This window comes from Microcaecilia unicolor, chromosome 6, assembly GCF_901765095.1.
Source record: "Microcaecilia unicolor chromosome 6, aMicUni1.1, whole genome shotgun sequence".
NCBI lineage: Eukaryota > Metazoa > Chordata > Amphibia > Gymnophiona > Siphonopidae > Microcaecilia > Microcaecilia unicolor.
In genome coordinates, this window is record NC_044036.1 from 144,368,285 (window position 1) to 144,381,814 (window position 13,530).

Sequence of the window (13,530 nt, forward strand, 5' to 3'; positions counted from 1 at the left end):
CTTTAGAAATGTTGAGTAGTAGTAGTGTTTCGGCCGCAAAGGCCTGCCAAGAGTATTGTGTCTCGCATAAGGTGTGATATCATTTGTGGTTATATTTGGAAAGCTAGTGCGTTTAGTGACATCCTATGGAAGACTCCAGAGGCAAGCCTTTGCGGCCCAAACATGACTTGTGTCAAGTCATTGGATGTTTTAATAAACTTCAAAATATCAAAACATCTAGCTTCCATTCTTTTTGTCAACCTCAATGTGTTTGGTGCATCTTTGTGATTGCAAGGGTTTGTTGTGGGTAACCTGAAAACCTGACTGACTGGGGTGCCTTCAGGACCAGGTTTGTGAACCACTGATCTAAAGTAAAAATTGTCAGCCCATTCTGGTTTTGTTACCAATTGTTCTATTTTCAGCTCAGCTTTCAGGGTTTGAATTGCCCTAAATGTTGACATACTTAATATTGTAAACTTCCCTGTTGTCTGGGGTATGTGGAGGCAGATCCCTGGCTACTGCCCTCCAATGGTAGCCCTGGTCTTTCAGTACAACCGGCCACAAAGTTCAAAAATAAACTCCTCTTAGGAACCAGTTTTTTTTTTAATCCAGAAACCTAATCAACTGGTCTCTTTGAATTCAGAACCAAAATACACAGTCCGCTTTATAATTCAACACGGTTGTCAGTTTTCAGTTTCAGCCATCCACAGTACATAAAAAAAATAAAACTGATTCACAAAAAGGTCAGAAAAACAAAAGGATAGCCTGCTCCTGATCCTCACTCTAATCAGAAAAAATGCAGGCTGGGCAGCTCACCTCCCTCTTCACAGATACTTCACTCCTGTGTCCACCTGCACTGCCCCCTCATACTTGCAGACTCTGGTCCCTTGGCTCCTCACAGTCCATAGCTACTTACTCTCCTTCCACCTCCCCGTCCCCTGGGTTACCCAGCCCTTCTTCTAGGACTTCCATCCAATCAGCTCCCTCTCCACCCTGCTCCTTAAATTCTTCACAGCTGGGTTTCCCTTATCTTCCCTCTCCCCACAGGTGGGTGGAATCCTATACTGATTCTGTACCCATGGAAACAACATTTTAAAATTGTTACTCCCTCTGCTGACCATTCTCAGGTATTGCTTTTTCCCCACCCAAACCCTTCCCTCAGGTAAACTCTATGTCTGGGTTTTAGGTGGACTGTCCTTCCCTTTTCTCCTATCGCCTTGTGGGTCTGTCTGTCAGCCTAGGTTGATCTTTCTCATTACAATATACATTACTAGTTAAAAAAAAAAAAACGCCCGTTTGTCAGAAATGAAACAGGCACTAGCAAGGTTTTCCTTGGAGTGTATGTTTGAGAGAGAGAGTGTGTGTGTGTGTGAGAGAGATGTAGTGTGATAGAGTGTGTGTCAGAGACAGTGTATGTGATAGAGAGTGATAGTGATTGTACACACCCTCCCTTTATGGTCTGAGGCCCCCCTTCCATCCCCTCCTTTCTGGTCCCCTCACCTCCCCTGCAGCCACCCATGTCCACCGACCCTGCCCTCCCCGCCTGCAGCCACCCATGTCCACCGACCCTCCGCTCCCCTGCCCATGTCCTAAGACCCTCCTCGCCCCCTGCCCCCCTGCAGCCACCCATGCCCAGCATTCCTGCTCTCCCCCTGCCCCCCACTGCAGCCACCCCTCCTTAATCCACCAAGGTTGTGTTTAACAAAATCTTCAGGGCAGGAAGGAAAGATCCATGTTCCTGTTTGCCTGCTGCTGACGTTCCCCCGATGCTGGATCGATGTTGAAAATGGCAGTCGCGCGAGGCTTCTGTTGAAGTCTTGGAGGTCGCCCTTGTAACGGCAGCCATTTTGAACAGCAATCCGGCATCGGGGGAGCAGCGGGCAGGCAGGAATGTGGATGTTTCCTGCCTGCCCTGAAGATTTTGTTAAACACAACCTGGGTGGATGAAGGAGGGGCCGGTAAGAGAGCAGGGTCGCTGGAGGGGGGGGGGGGGCAGAGGGAGAGCAGCGTTGCCACTGGACATGGGTGGCTGGAGGGGGGCAGGGGAGAGGAGGGTCGCTGGACATGGGTGGCTGCAGGGGAAGATGTGCTTCGGGTGGGGGAGGGGGGTGTTTGATGTGCCAGGTGGGGGACTTGGGTGATGCACTGAGGGAAGGGGGGGGGGTCTTTGTTTCCATGCTTGTAGTTTTTTGATGTGCCGTTCCCTGCCACTTGCTCCGAAGTGGCAGGGAGCAGCCTGACAGTTGATTCCCAGGCAGGGGAAGGAGTACCCTAGTCCTCCCCTTGCCTTGGAATCAGCTGTGACATCATCCTTGTTACGGAGCCTTGCTTATTAACTCCAGGAGCCACAGACCCAGGCAGTCCCACATTAGAACATTGGTGGTGAGAATTATTATATAGGATTCTACTTGGTAGCTGTGATAGAATTTTGTAAGAATAGCAACAAAAAGCCCAATGAAACTGCATTTGCATTCACAGCTTCTATAGGCCTATAGACATAAGTAGCCCCCTCAAATGACTAGGACACCATACATTAAGGTTATCGTCAATAGCCACATAACTAAGTACAGACCTTGGAAACTACAGCAGAATATCAAATGGTGTAGGTGCTCAAAGAATAGGTTTATTGACAATTTTTCACAAATAAACATTCTAAAAAGGAACCAGCTTTTAAAAAAAATTAACAAATTAGTTTTTTCACTACCAAATTATTCCTCAAGACAGAAAAGCAAAATGCACTATGGTGTCAAATAAAATCTTAGAATGTTTCCCTAATTTCAACATCTATATCGCATGTTTCCTTTAATTTATGACATGTTTATTATGGTTACTACTGCTGTAATTTTATTTTGTGTATTTTTTTAGGATTTATTTACCGCCTTTTTTGAAGGAATTCACTCAAGGCAGTGCACAGTAAGAATATATCAAACATGAGCAATAGGCAGTTACAGCAGTAAAAATATTCAACACAAAGTATGGCATGGTATACTATTTGTAATGTCAACAGAATATGTAACAGAACATTATAATTGATAGTGAAGGGTAAGGCAAAGTTGTAACATATTGATGGGTAAGAAAGTAGAAGAGTTAGAAAGGTGACTGATTTGAAGAAAGTTGCACATGAGGTCAGAGAGATGGTTAAATATTATCTCAGCTAAAGTAAGTGGATAAACATGTCCCGCTGCAGTTATGTGCAGCCTGAGTCACTCCTTGTGTGTGTGAGCGAAACTAACAAGTTAGTTATTTCTTCCATTAAAGGCCTGGTTGAACAGCCAAGCTTTCTCTGCTTCCTGGAGATAGTCTTGTGTTAAGCGGAGCCTTTCAGGCAATGCATTCCAGAGTGTGAGGGCTACTCTAGAGAAGGCTCGCTTGCAGGTATCACATCGTGTCTTTTGGAGAGGGTGTTGGTTAGTGAAAGCCCTTGGGAGGACCTTAGTGTCTTTGGCGGTGTGTGGAGGATCATCTTATTCTTCAGATATTCAGGCCCATTTCCTTTCAGGGCCTTGAAGATCAGAGTTTTAAATTTCACCCTGTATTGTACTGGTAGCCAATGAAGTTTTTGCAAAAATGGTGTGATGTGGTCACGTCGCTTGCAACCTGAGTCTTACTGCTGCATTCTGAATCAACTGAAGCTGGTGCAGGCCCTTTGTAGTCAGACCATTATGTAGTGCATTGCAGTAATCCAGTCTTGATGTTACCATGGCGTGCACAACTGGGATAAGGTTTACCTTCTCGATGTAAGGAGAGAGGCAGCGTAGCTGTCGCAAATAGTAGAAGCAGCTCTTGAAAGTTGCTTGGATTTGGGGAATCAGAGTAAGTGTTGAATCTAACTGTATTCCAAGGTTCCTGACTTGTGATTTGAGGGGGTGTTCATACTTCCCAAAAGGGATTTTGATGTATGTATCCACTTGTGTTAAGGGCCCAGTTTTGCTTGGGTTCAGGCAAAGATTGTTGCGTTTAGCCCATTCTTGAATTGATGTTAGACAGGTAATCAGTTTATTCACAGCTGTAGGTACGTCAGGTTCAATGGGTATGAGTAGCTGCACATCATCCACATAGATGTAGAACTGAGTGTCCATTGACCAAATCAGCTCAGCTAGTGGCTTGAATAAAACAGACTTAGCAGCGTTTGGTTTTGTTGGATATGGAGAGTAGGGAAACAACGATTGGCACATCTCTTTGATCGACTACCATGCCTAGTTCAAATCAGATGTGCCAGAAGGTTAGTAATATGTTACCTTATACTTGTACAAACTGAGCTTCAGTATATTGCAAGAAGTTTAGTAATTAAGTTAGAACTTCTATATATGAAATATATATATATAAATACACACATACAAAGTGCAAGAAACTAAGCCCATTTTACAGGTCATGTGTGTAGTTCAAGCATCTACAATTATGAACTAAAAGGGGAATTTCAGAATTTTTGATAAAAATGCACTCAAGCATTTTAAAACATTTATATTTATTGCTTTTATATGAATACTGTATTGAAAGCCCAATCATTCAGTTTACACACGAATTATACACCATTTCATAAAGGCAGTGAACACGTGTTACAATCTACAAAATCTACTTTACAGAAATTTTTAAAATTCTAAATATCAAAAAAGGTACAGTTGAAGAAACAGGTATAAATTTGACAGCCAGCAGTTGCGATGGAGAAGCTGCACTTTGCATGACTGAGAGCTTTGAAAATGTTGTGAGCTTAGAGCTGGAATTGTGCTTTGCGCTGGTTTGAAAAATGTAACAATGCTGGCTGTCAAAGTAGCATGTCCAAAAATATTTAATTCACTTCAAAATGTTATACAAATTATGGTGATTTCAAGCACCCCTAGAACGTTCATTTAGCTCAGGTACATAACTAAGGTAATATATTAATTAACTCTTCAAAATACAGTGGTGTATTTCACACCAGTATTACTTGCATACTTTAGAATAGCTTTGGACAGAAATTTTAGTATTCACAAGGTTCATAAATGCACGTCAGGCAGAGTACGTGTTCCAATCTTCTGGGATGTACTCTGGAGGTCTGCACACATTAGTTCTATTAACTTAAAGCTGATGCTCCAAGAACAATGAACTGCCAACAAAAAGCCGTTTCTTAGACTACCCAAAATCTTTTGACTCAAGCACCTCAGAAATATACAAAAAAGTTAGTTTGGTAAGATCCCCTGGAATGTGTTTAACCTGGTATTTCAAAGTTACTCAGACCGCCAGCATTCCACACACACCAATTTTACTGCAGTTCTGCATTCCCTCCTTTCTAGTAAAATGGCGACCTCGGTTCCCAACAGAAAGAGAGAAAATATTTATGAAGGGATCTTTGAGAGTAGCAGAAAAATAGAATGTTTCCCTTTGAATGGAGTTTCTATATACATGTGTATATGTACATTTATAAATACACACACGCATATGGTTATCATTCACTGAAGACTTGATAGTTCACAGTTGGGTTAATAAAAATCAAGACCAGCATGAAACCCTAATGTTGAAACTATGACCAAAATAGGAAATAACTGCTATAGCCGTTAGAAGGACAAGACAGACATCTTGCATACATACAGCTAAGTGTGGTAATCTCCAAAAAAAAGTTGTCAAAATTATAACCTTCCAGTTTAAAAACTTTAATTCTAAATTAAAAAAACAAAACAAAAAAAAGTCTATACACAAACCACTGATTTGACCAAACCAAAAATTCAGCGGTAAGCAGGACCCGAAGCAGCCAGTATTCACAGTTCTTAGCATGGACAGCTTTCAGGTTTTATTCTGTAGAGTTTATTTTACAACCTGCTTCTCGTGTAAAACTATAGGTCCACTTATTACATAAAATTTTTTATACAGTGTAAAACCAGAGCCATAAGGAAAATACCGCCTCAAAATGGCCTTAGTCTTGCTCCATAGGTTCTTCTGCAGCGTCTGTAGTTTCATCGCTGTTTTCCATTGGTGACTCCTGGGAGATTTCAGCAGTTTCCCTGGCAAAGGTTCCTCGTTCTTCAGTAGCTCTGCAGTCAGTGCCACTACTAATGGCAGATGTGGTATTTCCACTACCTTGAGAAAGTAAATCCTTTTCCACATGAGACTGGTCCGATTCTTCCATGCTGCTGTTCTCTTCATTCACAGTTAAGGTTTTATTAGTATCTTTCCTGTGATCTTTTTCTGAAGGCATTTCTCTTGATAACATGAAAGACACTGAAAACAAAGAAATGGCAATTAAAAGTCCATTTTACACAGAAAGCAAAAAACGTAATTCAGACATCCAGATCAGGATGTGCTCAATTCCAACAGCCCTGTCAAATGTGAAACCTTTTGTAAAACACACATTAAAAATGCAGTAGTGCTTTGTGTATTTGCCAGCATATACAGTAGGAGCAATCTTACAATTTACATGAACACAAAAATAGCAACATCAATTCAGCATTTTCCACATGTAACTGTCAGAACTTACATGTAGAAATGGTAATTTTGCTACTTCCACATGTAGCTGCCAACACTTACACATGTAGCTGGTCCCATTTTACAAATGTCTAAGCGCTGCCAATTAATTAGCGAGGCTTCGATGATACCTTCAAAAGTTGGAGAACAAGGCTAGGGCCAGGCAGACGTCTACAGACTGTGCCCTGAAAACGGCAAGGACTAATCAAGATCACCTATGAATATGTAGGATCACATCAACCTTATGCTATGAGTTTATCTTGTTGGGCAGACTGGATGGACCGTACAGGTCTATCTGCAGTCATCTACTACTGTGTTACTATCTAAGGCCACAATTTTTTTTTTTTTTTTTTTAAATTTGGAGGCAGAAACACAAATGGGGATTGAGGCAACTTACTCCCTCCTATAAAGCACTATGCAAAAACTAGCACTTTTTAAAAACCTGTGCATGCCTCAGAGCTGGTGCAAAACCTGACCAGGAATTAACTGATGTTTATTCCCCACATATGATAGGGAAGATGTCCAGGTTTTGGGCCCACCCATGCCCCCTTGAAGTCTCTGGACTCCAATATCTCCACATATAAGCAGCAGCTTTCTGAAATCATTTACAAGTGTAAATGCTGCTCTTTACACATGGAGATGTTTTAAAAGTGAGTTAAAACTGTGAAAGCGTTAACACAGCCACTCTGAAAGCTGAATATTCTGAAATGTTTTGCATACATGTAGTGAAATTATATTTAACTGTATATACTTTTCAAAAAGTTTTTAACTTGTCTGGGATTACAACACTTTTAAAATGTATAATCTACCTATGTTGTAAAGCACTGTAATCACAAGAAAGGTAAGAAAAAATAAAAATCCTTTATAAAGAGGTTTTAATTTTGAGTTCAGGGCACTAGGCTTGTACATTACCTAACACACAGCAGGTGAGGAAATGATGTTGGTACACAATGGTTTTTATGTTTCATAACGAAAACACTTTCCCTAACAGTAAATAAAACCCTGTGCTGTTTAACACAAAATACCTCAGTGTAATGACAATGGATGAAGCATCTTTTGTATGTGCAGTTTTTAATTATACTGCTTTTCATTTTTATTTCTGACCAAATGTGTGATTAGGCTACCATAATTCAAATTTGCTATCAAGATTATAGAACTCTTATTTTTCAATTAATGTAATTTTTAAATGAAAATTCTGATCATCTTTATCAGAAGAATAGAATGCTGACCAGCTTGTACAACTAATATACTGAACAGTTTCGCTGTATTTCAGTAATACCTTCAGTGGTGGCACTCGTGCAGTGCTGTCGACCACAGCCAGTTGCTCTCTCTTTGTCTGGGGTGTCTGCTACCATATCTGAAGAAACTTCACTTGATGAAGGCGGGCTTTCTGCTTCCCTGTCTTCCTCATCATCATCAAATTTAAGTCTTTTCACTTCATGTTCTTCTGCCTCTATTGGGTCATCTTCTGCGTGTTTGTTCTTTACAGTACTTCCATGAGGACCTTCTGCTTCATTTACTGGCGATTCGCTAATTAAATACAATAACCACGTTTAATAAAATCAACAAAATGTAACTATGGGATAACAAGAAAAATACCACAGATATCCAAGCAGTTCTTATGCATGCCAATGTCAATGTTCTCATCTTTTAGGAATTTGAGCTGAAGAACTAAGTTGGGCCAGTTTATGCATTAATCTATTTTCTCAACTGACAGATACTGCAGATGATAGAACGTTAGAAGAAAGTACAACATAATATGCTGTTACAAGCCCTATTTTTATAAATATCCATATGTATATAATATGGTTGGGTGAGGTCTGTCGGCAAAAGATCGGGTAAATGAGCCTACAATAATGTATATGCATTTTCTGCTGAAAGACTTTTGTGACTCAGGCTACAGCTATCAGTCCTCAGATGCAAGTAGGCTGGCAGATTCACCATCACAAGCACTGGCTCTATGGGTAGGTGGCTCTAAAGAGGAGCAGAGTTTCAAGGGTGATGTCAGAAACTTTGCAGGGCTGGGGAAGCAACATGTTTATTCGTGGACGGGCAGCAGGGGAAAGTGCTTGATCAGGCAGCAGAAGGAAGAACCATCCTCTGCTGAATTCCACCCAGTGTTAGCTAGTAAACATGGAAAAAAAAGTGGCACAAATTTGGCACCTCTGGTCGTAGTATGGCTATGCAATGAGAAATGTTTTACTTGGAAACATAAATTTATTTATTTATTTTAGTACAAATGTTAAAGCCAGCAAGACACACTGAAATAGTTTAAGCTTGTTAAGAACTTTGAAGAAGCAAAGAAGTGACCACCTGTGTGTTTTTTCCTCTGCTTGTTGCAAGCTTGATTCTTTGCTTTCTGTGCCATCAGGCAAACCATTTGTTGTCATTGGGTTTGAGAGTGTAAGCTTCGGTCGACTCAAAGGTCTTGGGGTTCCCGGACCATTTATGTTTGACCTAAAAAGTTAAAAAGTTATTTTTCCTCACTCAAACTCACCCAACCTGAAGACAGGATTGAAGTGGTCTCAAAAGCTCATTTACACTATCATCTTAGAAAGACCCTCACATTTGTTTTTAATTAAAAACATCAAAACCAGTGAAAAGGTCTAGCATGTTAAAAGTGAAATTTCATCTTACTTGTCATTGCCGTTCCTTGAATCCTATTAGACCAATCCAGACTTGTGTTATGTCCCCTTACCAGCAGATGGAGGAAGTAAATTTGAAGGAGAGGGAAAGGGAAGAGGATGGGATTTGATACATTGCCGTTCTGTGGTTACAACCAAAGCATTTACATACAGTATGGGGTAATGGAGGGTTAAGTGACTTGCCCAGAGTCACAAGGAACTGCAGTAGGAATTGAATCTTGTTGGTTCTCAGGCCACTGCACTGACCATTAGGCTACTCCTCCACTCCAGGAACCTTCTAGTACACCAATGCCAAAGCAGCTCAAAGAACAGGAAGAGAATTGAAGAGAAAACAAAACAAAATCAACTCCCCTCCAAAAGGGAGGGGTTAGTGAGAATTACCAGTGTGGGACAGACTAACCAATGGCAAACCATGGAAAACACCATATTCTAGGATGGGTCCTAGACTGGTCTAGCAGGATTCATAAGTACATAAGTATTGCCATACTGGGAAAGACCAAAGGTCCATCGAGCCCAGCATCCTGTTTCCAACAGTGGCCAATCCAGGTCACAAATACCTGGCAAGATCCCAAAAATGTACAAAACATTTTATACTGCTTATCCCAGAAATAGTGGATTTTCCCCAAGTCCACTTAATAACGGTCTATGGACTTTTCCTTTAGGAAGCCGTCCAAACCTTTTTTAAACTCCACCTAAGCTAACCACCTTTACCACATTCTCTGGCAATGAATTCCAGAGTTTAATTACACGTTGAGTGAAGAAAAAGTTTCTCCGATTCATTTTAAATTTACTACATTGTAGCTTCATCGCATGCCCCCTAGTCCTAGTATTTTTGGAAAGCGTGAACAGACGCTTCACATCTACCCATTCAACTCCACACATTATTTTATAGACCTCTATCATATCTCCCCTCAGCCACCTTTTCTCCAAGCTGAAGAGCCCTAGCCGCTTTAGCCTTTCCTCATAGGGAAGTCGTCCCATCTCCTTTATCATTTTCGTTGCTCTTCTCTGCACCTTTTCTAATTCCACTATATCTTTTTTGAGATGCGGCGACCAGAATTGAACACAATATTTGAGGTGCGGTCACACTATGGAGCGATACAAAGGCATTATAACATCCTCATTTTTGTTTTCCTTTCCAAATAATACCTAACATTCTATTTGCTTTCTTAGCCGCAGCAGCACACTGAGTAGAAGGTTTCAACGTATCACCAACGACGACATCTAGATCCCTTTCTTGGTCCGTGACTCCTAACGTGGAACCTTGCATGATGTAGCTATAATTCATAAGTACATAAGTAATGCCACACTGGGAAAAGACCAAAGGTCCATCGAGCCCAGCATCCTGTCCACGACAGCGGCCAATCCAGGCCAAGGGCACCTGGCGAGCTTCCCAAACGTACAAACATTCTATACATGTTATTCCTGGAACTGTGGATTTTTCCCAAGTCCATTTAGTAGTGGGTTATGGACTTGTCCTTTAGGAAACCGTCTAGCCCCGTTTTAAACTCTGCTAAGCTAACCGCCTTCACCTCGTTCTCTGGCAACGAATTCCAGAGTTTAATTATGCGTTGGGTGAAGAAACATTTTCTCCAGTTTGTTTTAAAATTTACTACACTGTAGGATTGGAGTCTGAAGGTTTCTTATATTCATCTAGGACTGGAGTCTGAAGGAATGTAATCTCCTGGGTTATTATTTCCAGTTCTTATTGTAATTTTTTTTGTTATGTTTGTACCCCGCGCTTTCCCACTCATGGCAGGCTCAATGCGGCTTACATGGGGCAATGGAGAGTTAAGTGACTTGCCCAGAGTCACAAGGAGCTGCCTGTGCCTGAAGTGGGAATCGAACTCAGTTCCTCAGTTCCCCAGGACCAAAGTCCACCACCCTAACCACTAGGCCACTCCTCCACATTGAACTAAAATTTGGTAATTGCGTAATAGAAGATCTGTATAGCATAAGATAGCATTCTCGGTAACACTGCTTCCAGGATTAGTGAGTGTTCACTGGATTGCAGAGCAGGCATGACAAAAGCAAATTAGTAGGATTCAGTCCTGTTGCTGTCCGCCTGCAGCATGCTTTGATGCTGACTGGTCACACGTTTTCTTCTGGCTGTTTTTGTTTCCATTGGGTGTGTGATTAGACCTAATTCCAAAATGATCCGGAAGCAGTGTGCACAGTAACCTGCTGCTACAGTCCACCTCTGAGTTTCCTGGTCTCTCCTATTCTTTTCCCAGTGGGGCAGACAGGATGGATGGGGGGAGGTGTGTGGGTTCAGAGCCATGCCTTGGTTTAAAACGTGTTCTCTTGGCGCGATTCGGGTTCCTCTTTCCAACGTGCATCACTTTTGCACTTGCCCACATTAAACGTCATCTGCCATTTAGACGCCCAGTCTCGTAAGGTCCACTTGTAATTTTCCACAATCCTCCCGCTAATGACTGAATAACTTTGTGTCATCAGCAAATTTAATTACCTCACTAGTTACTCCCATCTCTAGGTCATTTATAAATATGTTAAAAAGCAGCAGTCCCAGCACAGAGCCCTGGGGAACCCCACTAACTACCCTTGTCCATTGAGAATACCAACCATTTAACTCTACTCTCTGTTTTCTGTCTTTTAACCAGTTTTTAATCTACAATAGAACACTACCTCCTATCCCATGACTCTCCAATTTCCTCTGGAGTCTTTCATGAGGTACTTTGTCAAACGCATTCTGAAAATCCAGATACACAATATCAACCGGCTCCCCTTTATCCACATGTTTTTTCACCCCTTCAAAGAAATGTAGTAGATTGGTGAGGCAAGATTTCCCTTAACTAAATCCATGTTGACTGTCTCATTAATCCATGCTTTTGAATATGCTCTGTAATTTTGTTCTTAATAATAGTCTCTACCATTTTGCCCGGCACCGACGTCAGACTCACCGGTCTATAATTTCCCGGATCTACTCTGGAACCTTTTTTAAAAATCGGCGTTACATTGGTCACCCTCCAATCTTCTGGTACCACGCTCGATTTTAAGGATAAATTACATATTTCTAACAATAGCTCCGCAAGCTCATTTTTCAGTTCTATCAGTACTCTGGGATGAATACCATCCGGTCCAGGAGATTTGCTACTCTTCAGTTTGTAGAACTGCCCCATTACATCCTCCAGGTTTACAGAGAATTCATTACGTTTCTCCGACTCGTAAGCTTTGAATACCATTTCCGGCACCGGTATCCCACCCAAATTTTCCTTGGTGAAGACCAAAGCAAAGAATTCATTTAATCTCTCTGCTACGGCTTTGTCTTCCCTGATCGCCCCTTTTACTCCTTGGTCATCTAGCGGTCCAACAGAATCTTTTGCCGGCTTCCTGCTTTTAGTATACCTAAAAAAATTTTTACTATGTGTTTTTGCATCCAACGCAATCTTTTTTCTTTCCTTATCAGCACTTTGCATTTGACTTGACATTCCTTATGCCGTTTCTTATTATTTTCAGTAGGTTCCTTTTTCCATTTTCTGAAGGGTTTTCTTTTAGCTCTTCCTTCACCTCACTATTTAACCACGCCGGCTGTCGTTTGGTCTTCCGTCCTCCTTTTTTAATACGGAATATATTTGGCCTGGGCTTCCAGGATGGTGTTTTTGAATAGCATCCTCGCCTAATGTAAATTAAAGGAAAACATGATAGCCATACTGGCTCAGACCAATGGTCCATGCAGCCCAGCATCCTGCTTCCAACAGCAGCCAATCTAGGTCACAAGTACCCGGCAGAAACCCAATTAGTAGCAACATTCCTCTGCCTAAGGAAGTTAACAGATAAGATCAAATTTTACCTCAACTTTCTGCTACACCAGTGCAGAACTATGGGATGTACCAAAGCTCTTATCCCACAGGGCAAGGCAGTCCCCTTCAAGACTGCCTTTCCATAGGCACATCCTCATCTGGCACAGATATCAAGTTTGTAATGCTTGGAAAATGAACATAAAGACCACATCACTGCCTTACAAATATCCTCAGGAGCTACCATTCTCTCTTCTGGTAGATCTGAGGAGCTGATCTGCCCTGAATAATATCAACTGACTTAATCCAACCCGCAACGGACAACTTAAAAGCGTGAGACCCTTTGTGAAGACCCTGGAAGAGGACACAAATAAAAAATGATTTGGCAAACTAAATGCCAAGGACTCCTGGAACGACGGCAGGATCCCACCAAAAAGGAGGGAACTACCTGCAAGGAAATCAAATCAGAAGAGAAAATTAAGTAAGGATTTCTGCAAGAAAGGGCCTACAGCTCAGAAATTCTCCTAGCCAAGGAGATGGCAACCAGAAAAAAAACTTGATATTAAGATCTTTCACCAAAGACTGCAGAGGCTCAAAGAAAGGCCCAGAAAGGACCTCCAGGACTAACTGGAGATCCCACGAGGTACCACCACTCAGAGAGGCAGTTAGATCAAATTGAAGGCCCACAGAAAAACAGACTACAATCAGGTGGT

General features: G+C 41.6%; 1 protein-coding gene across 1 annotated transcript in view; it reads right to left on the reverse strand.

The window, feature by feature from the left end:
* Positions 1 to 4,427: 4,427 nt before the first annotated feature.
* LOC115472023 (serine/threonine-protein phosphatase 4 regulatory subunit 2-like) overlaps positions 4,428 to 13,530 on the reverse strand; it is a 47,963-nt gene continuing 38,860 nt past the window's right edge. The window contains exons 7-9 of the mRNA XM_030206055.1: positions 8,728 to 8,871; positions 7,694 to 7,944; positions 4,428 to 6,171 (exon numbers count right to left, since the gene is read on the reverse strand). Coding sequence (XP_030061915.1) covers positions 5,867 to 6,171; positions 7,694 to 7,944; positions 8,728 to 8,871 — 700 coding nt within the window. The 3' untranslated portion in view covers positions 4,428 to 5,866. The remainder of the gene's footprint in view (positions 6,172 to 7,693; positions 7,945 to 8,727; positions 8,872 to 13,530) is intronic.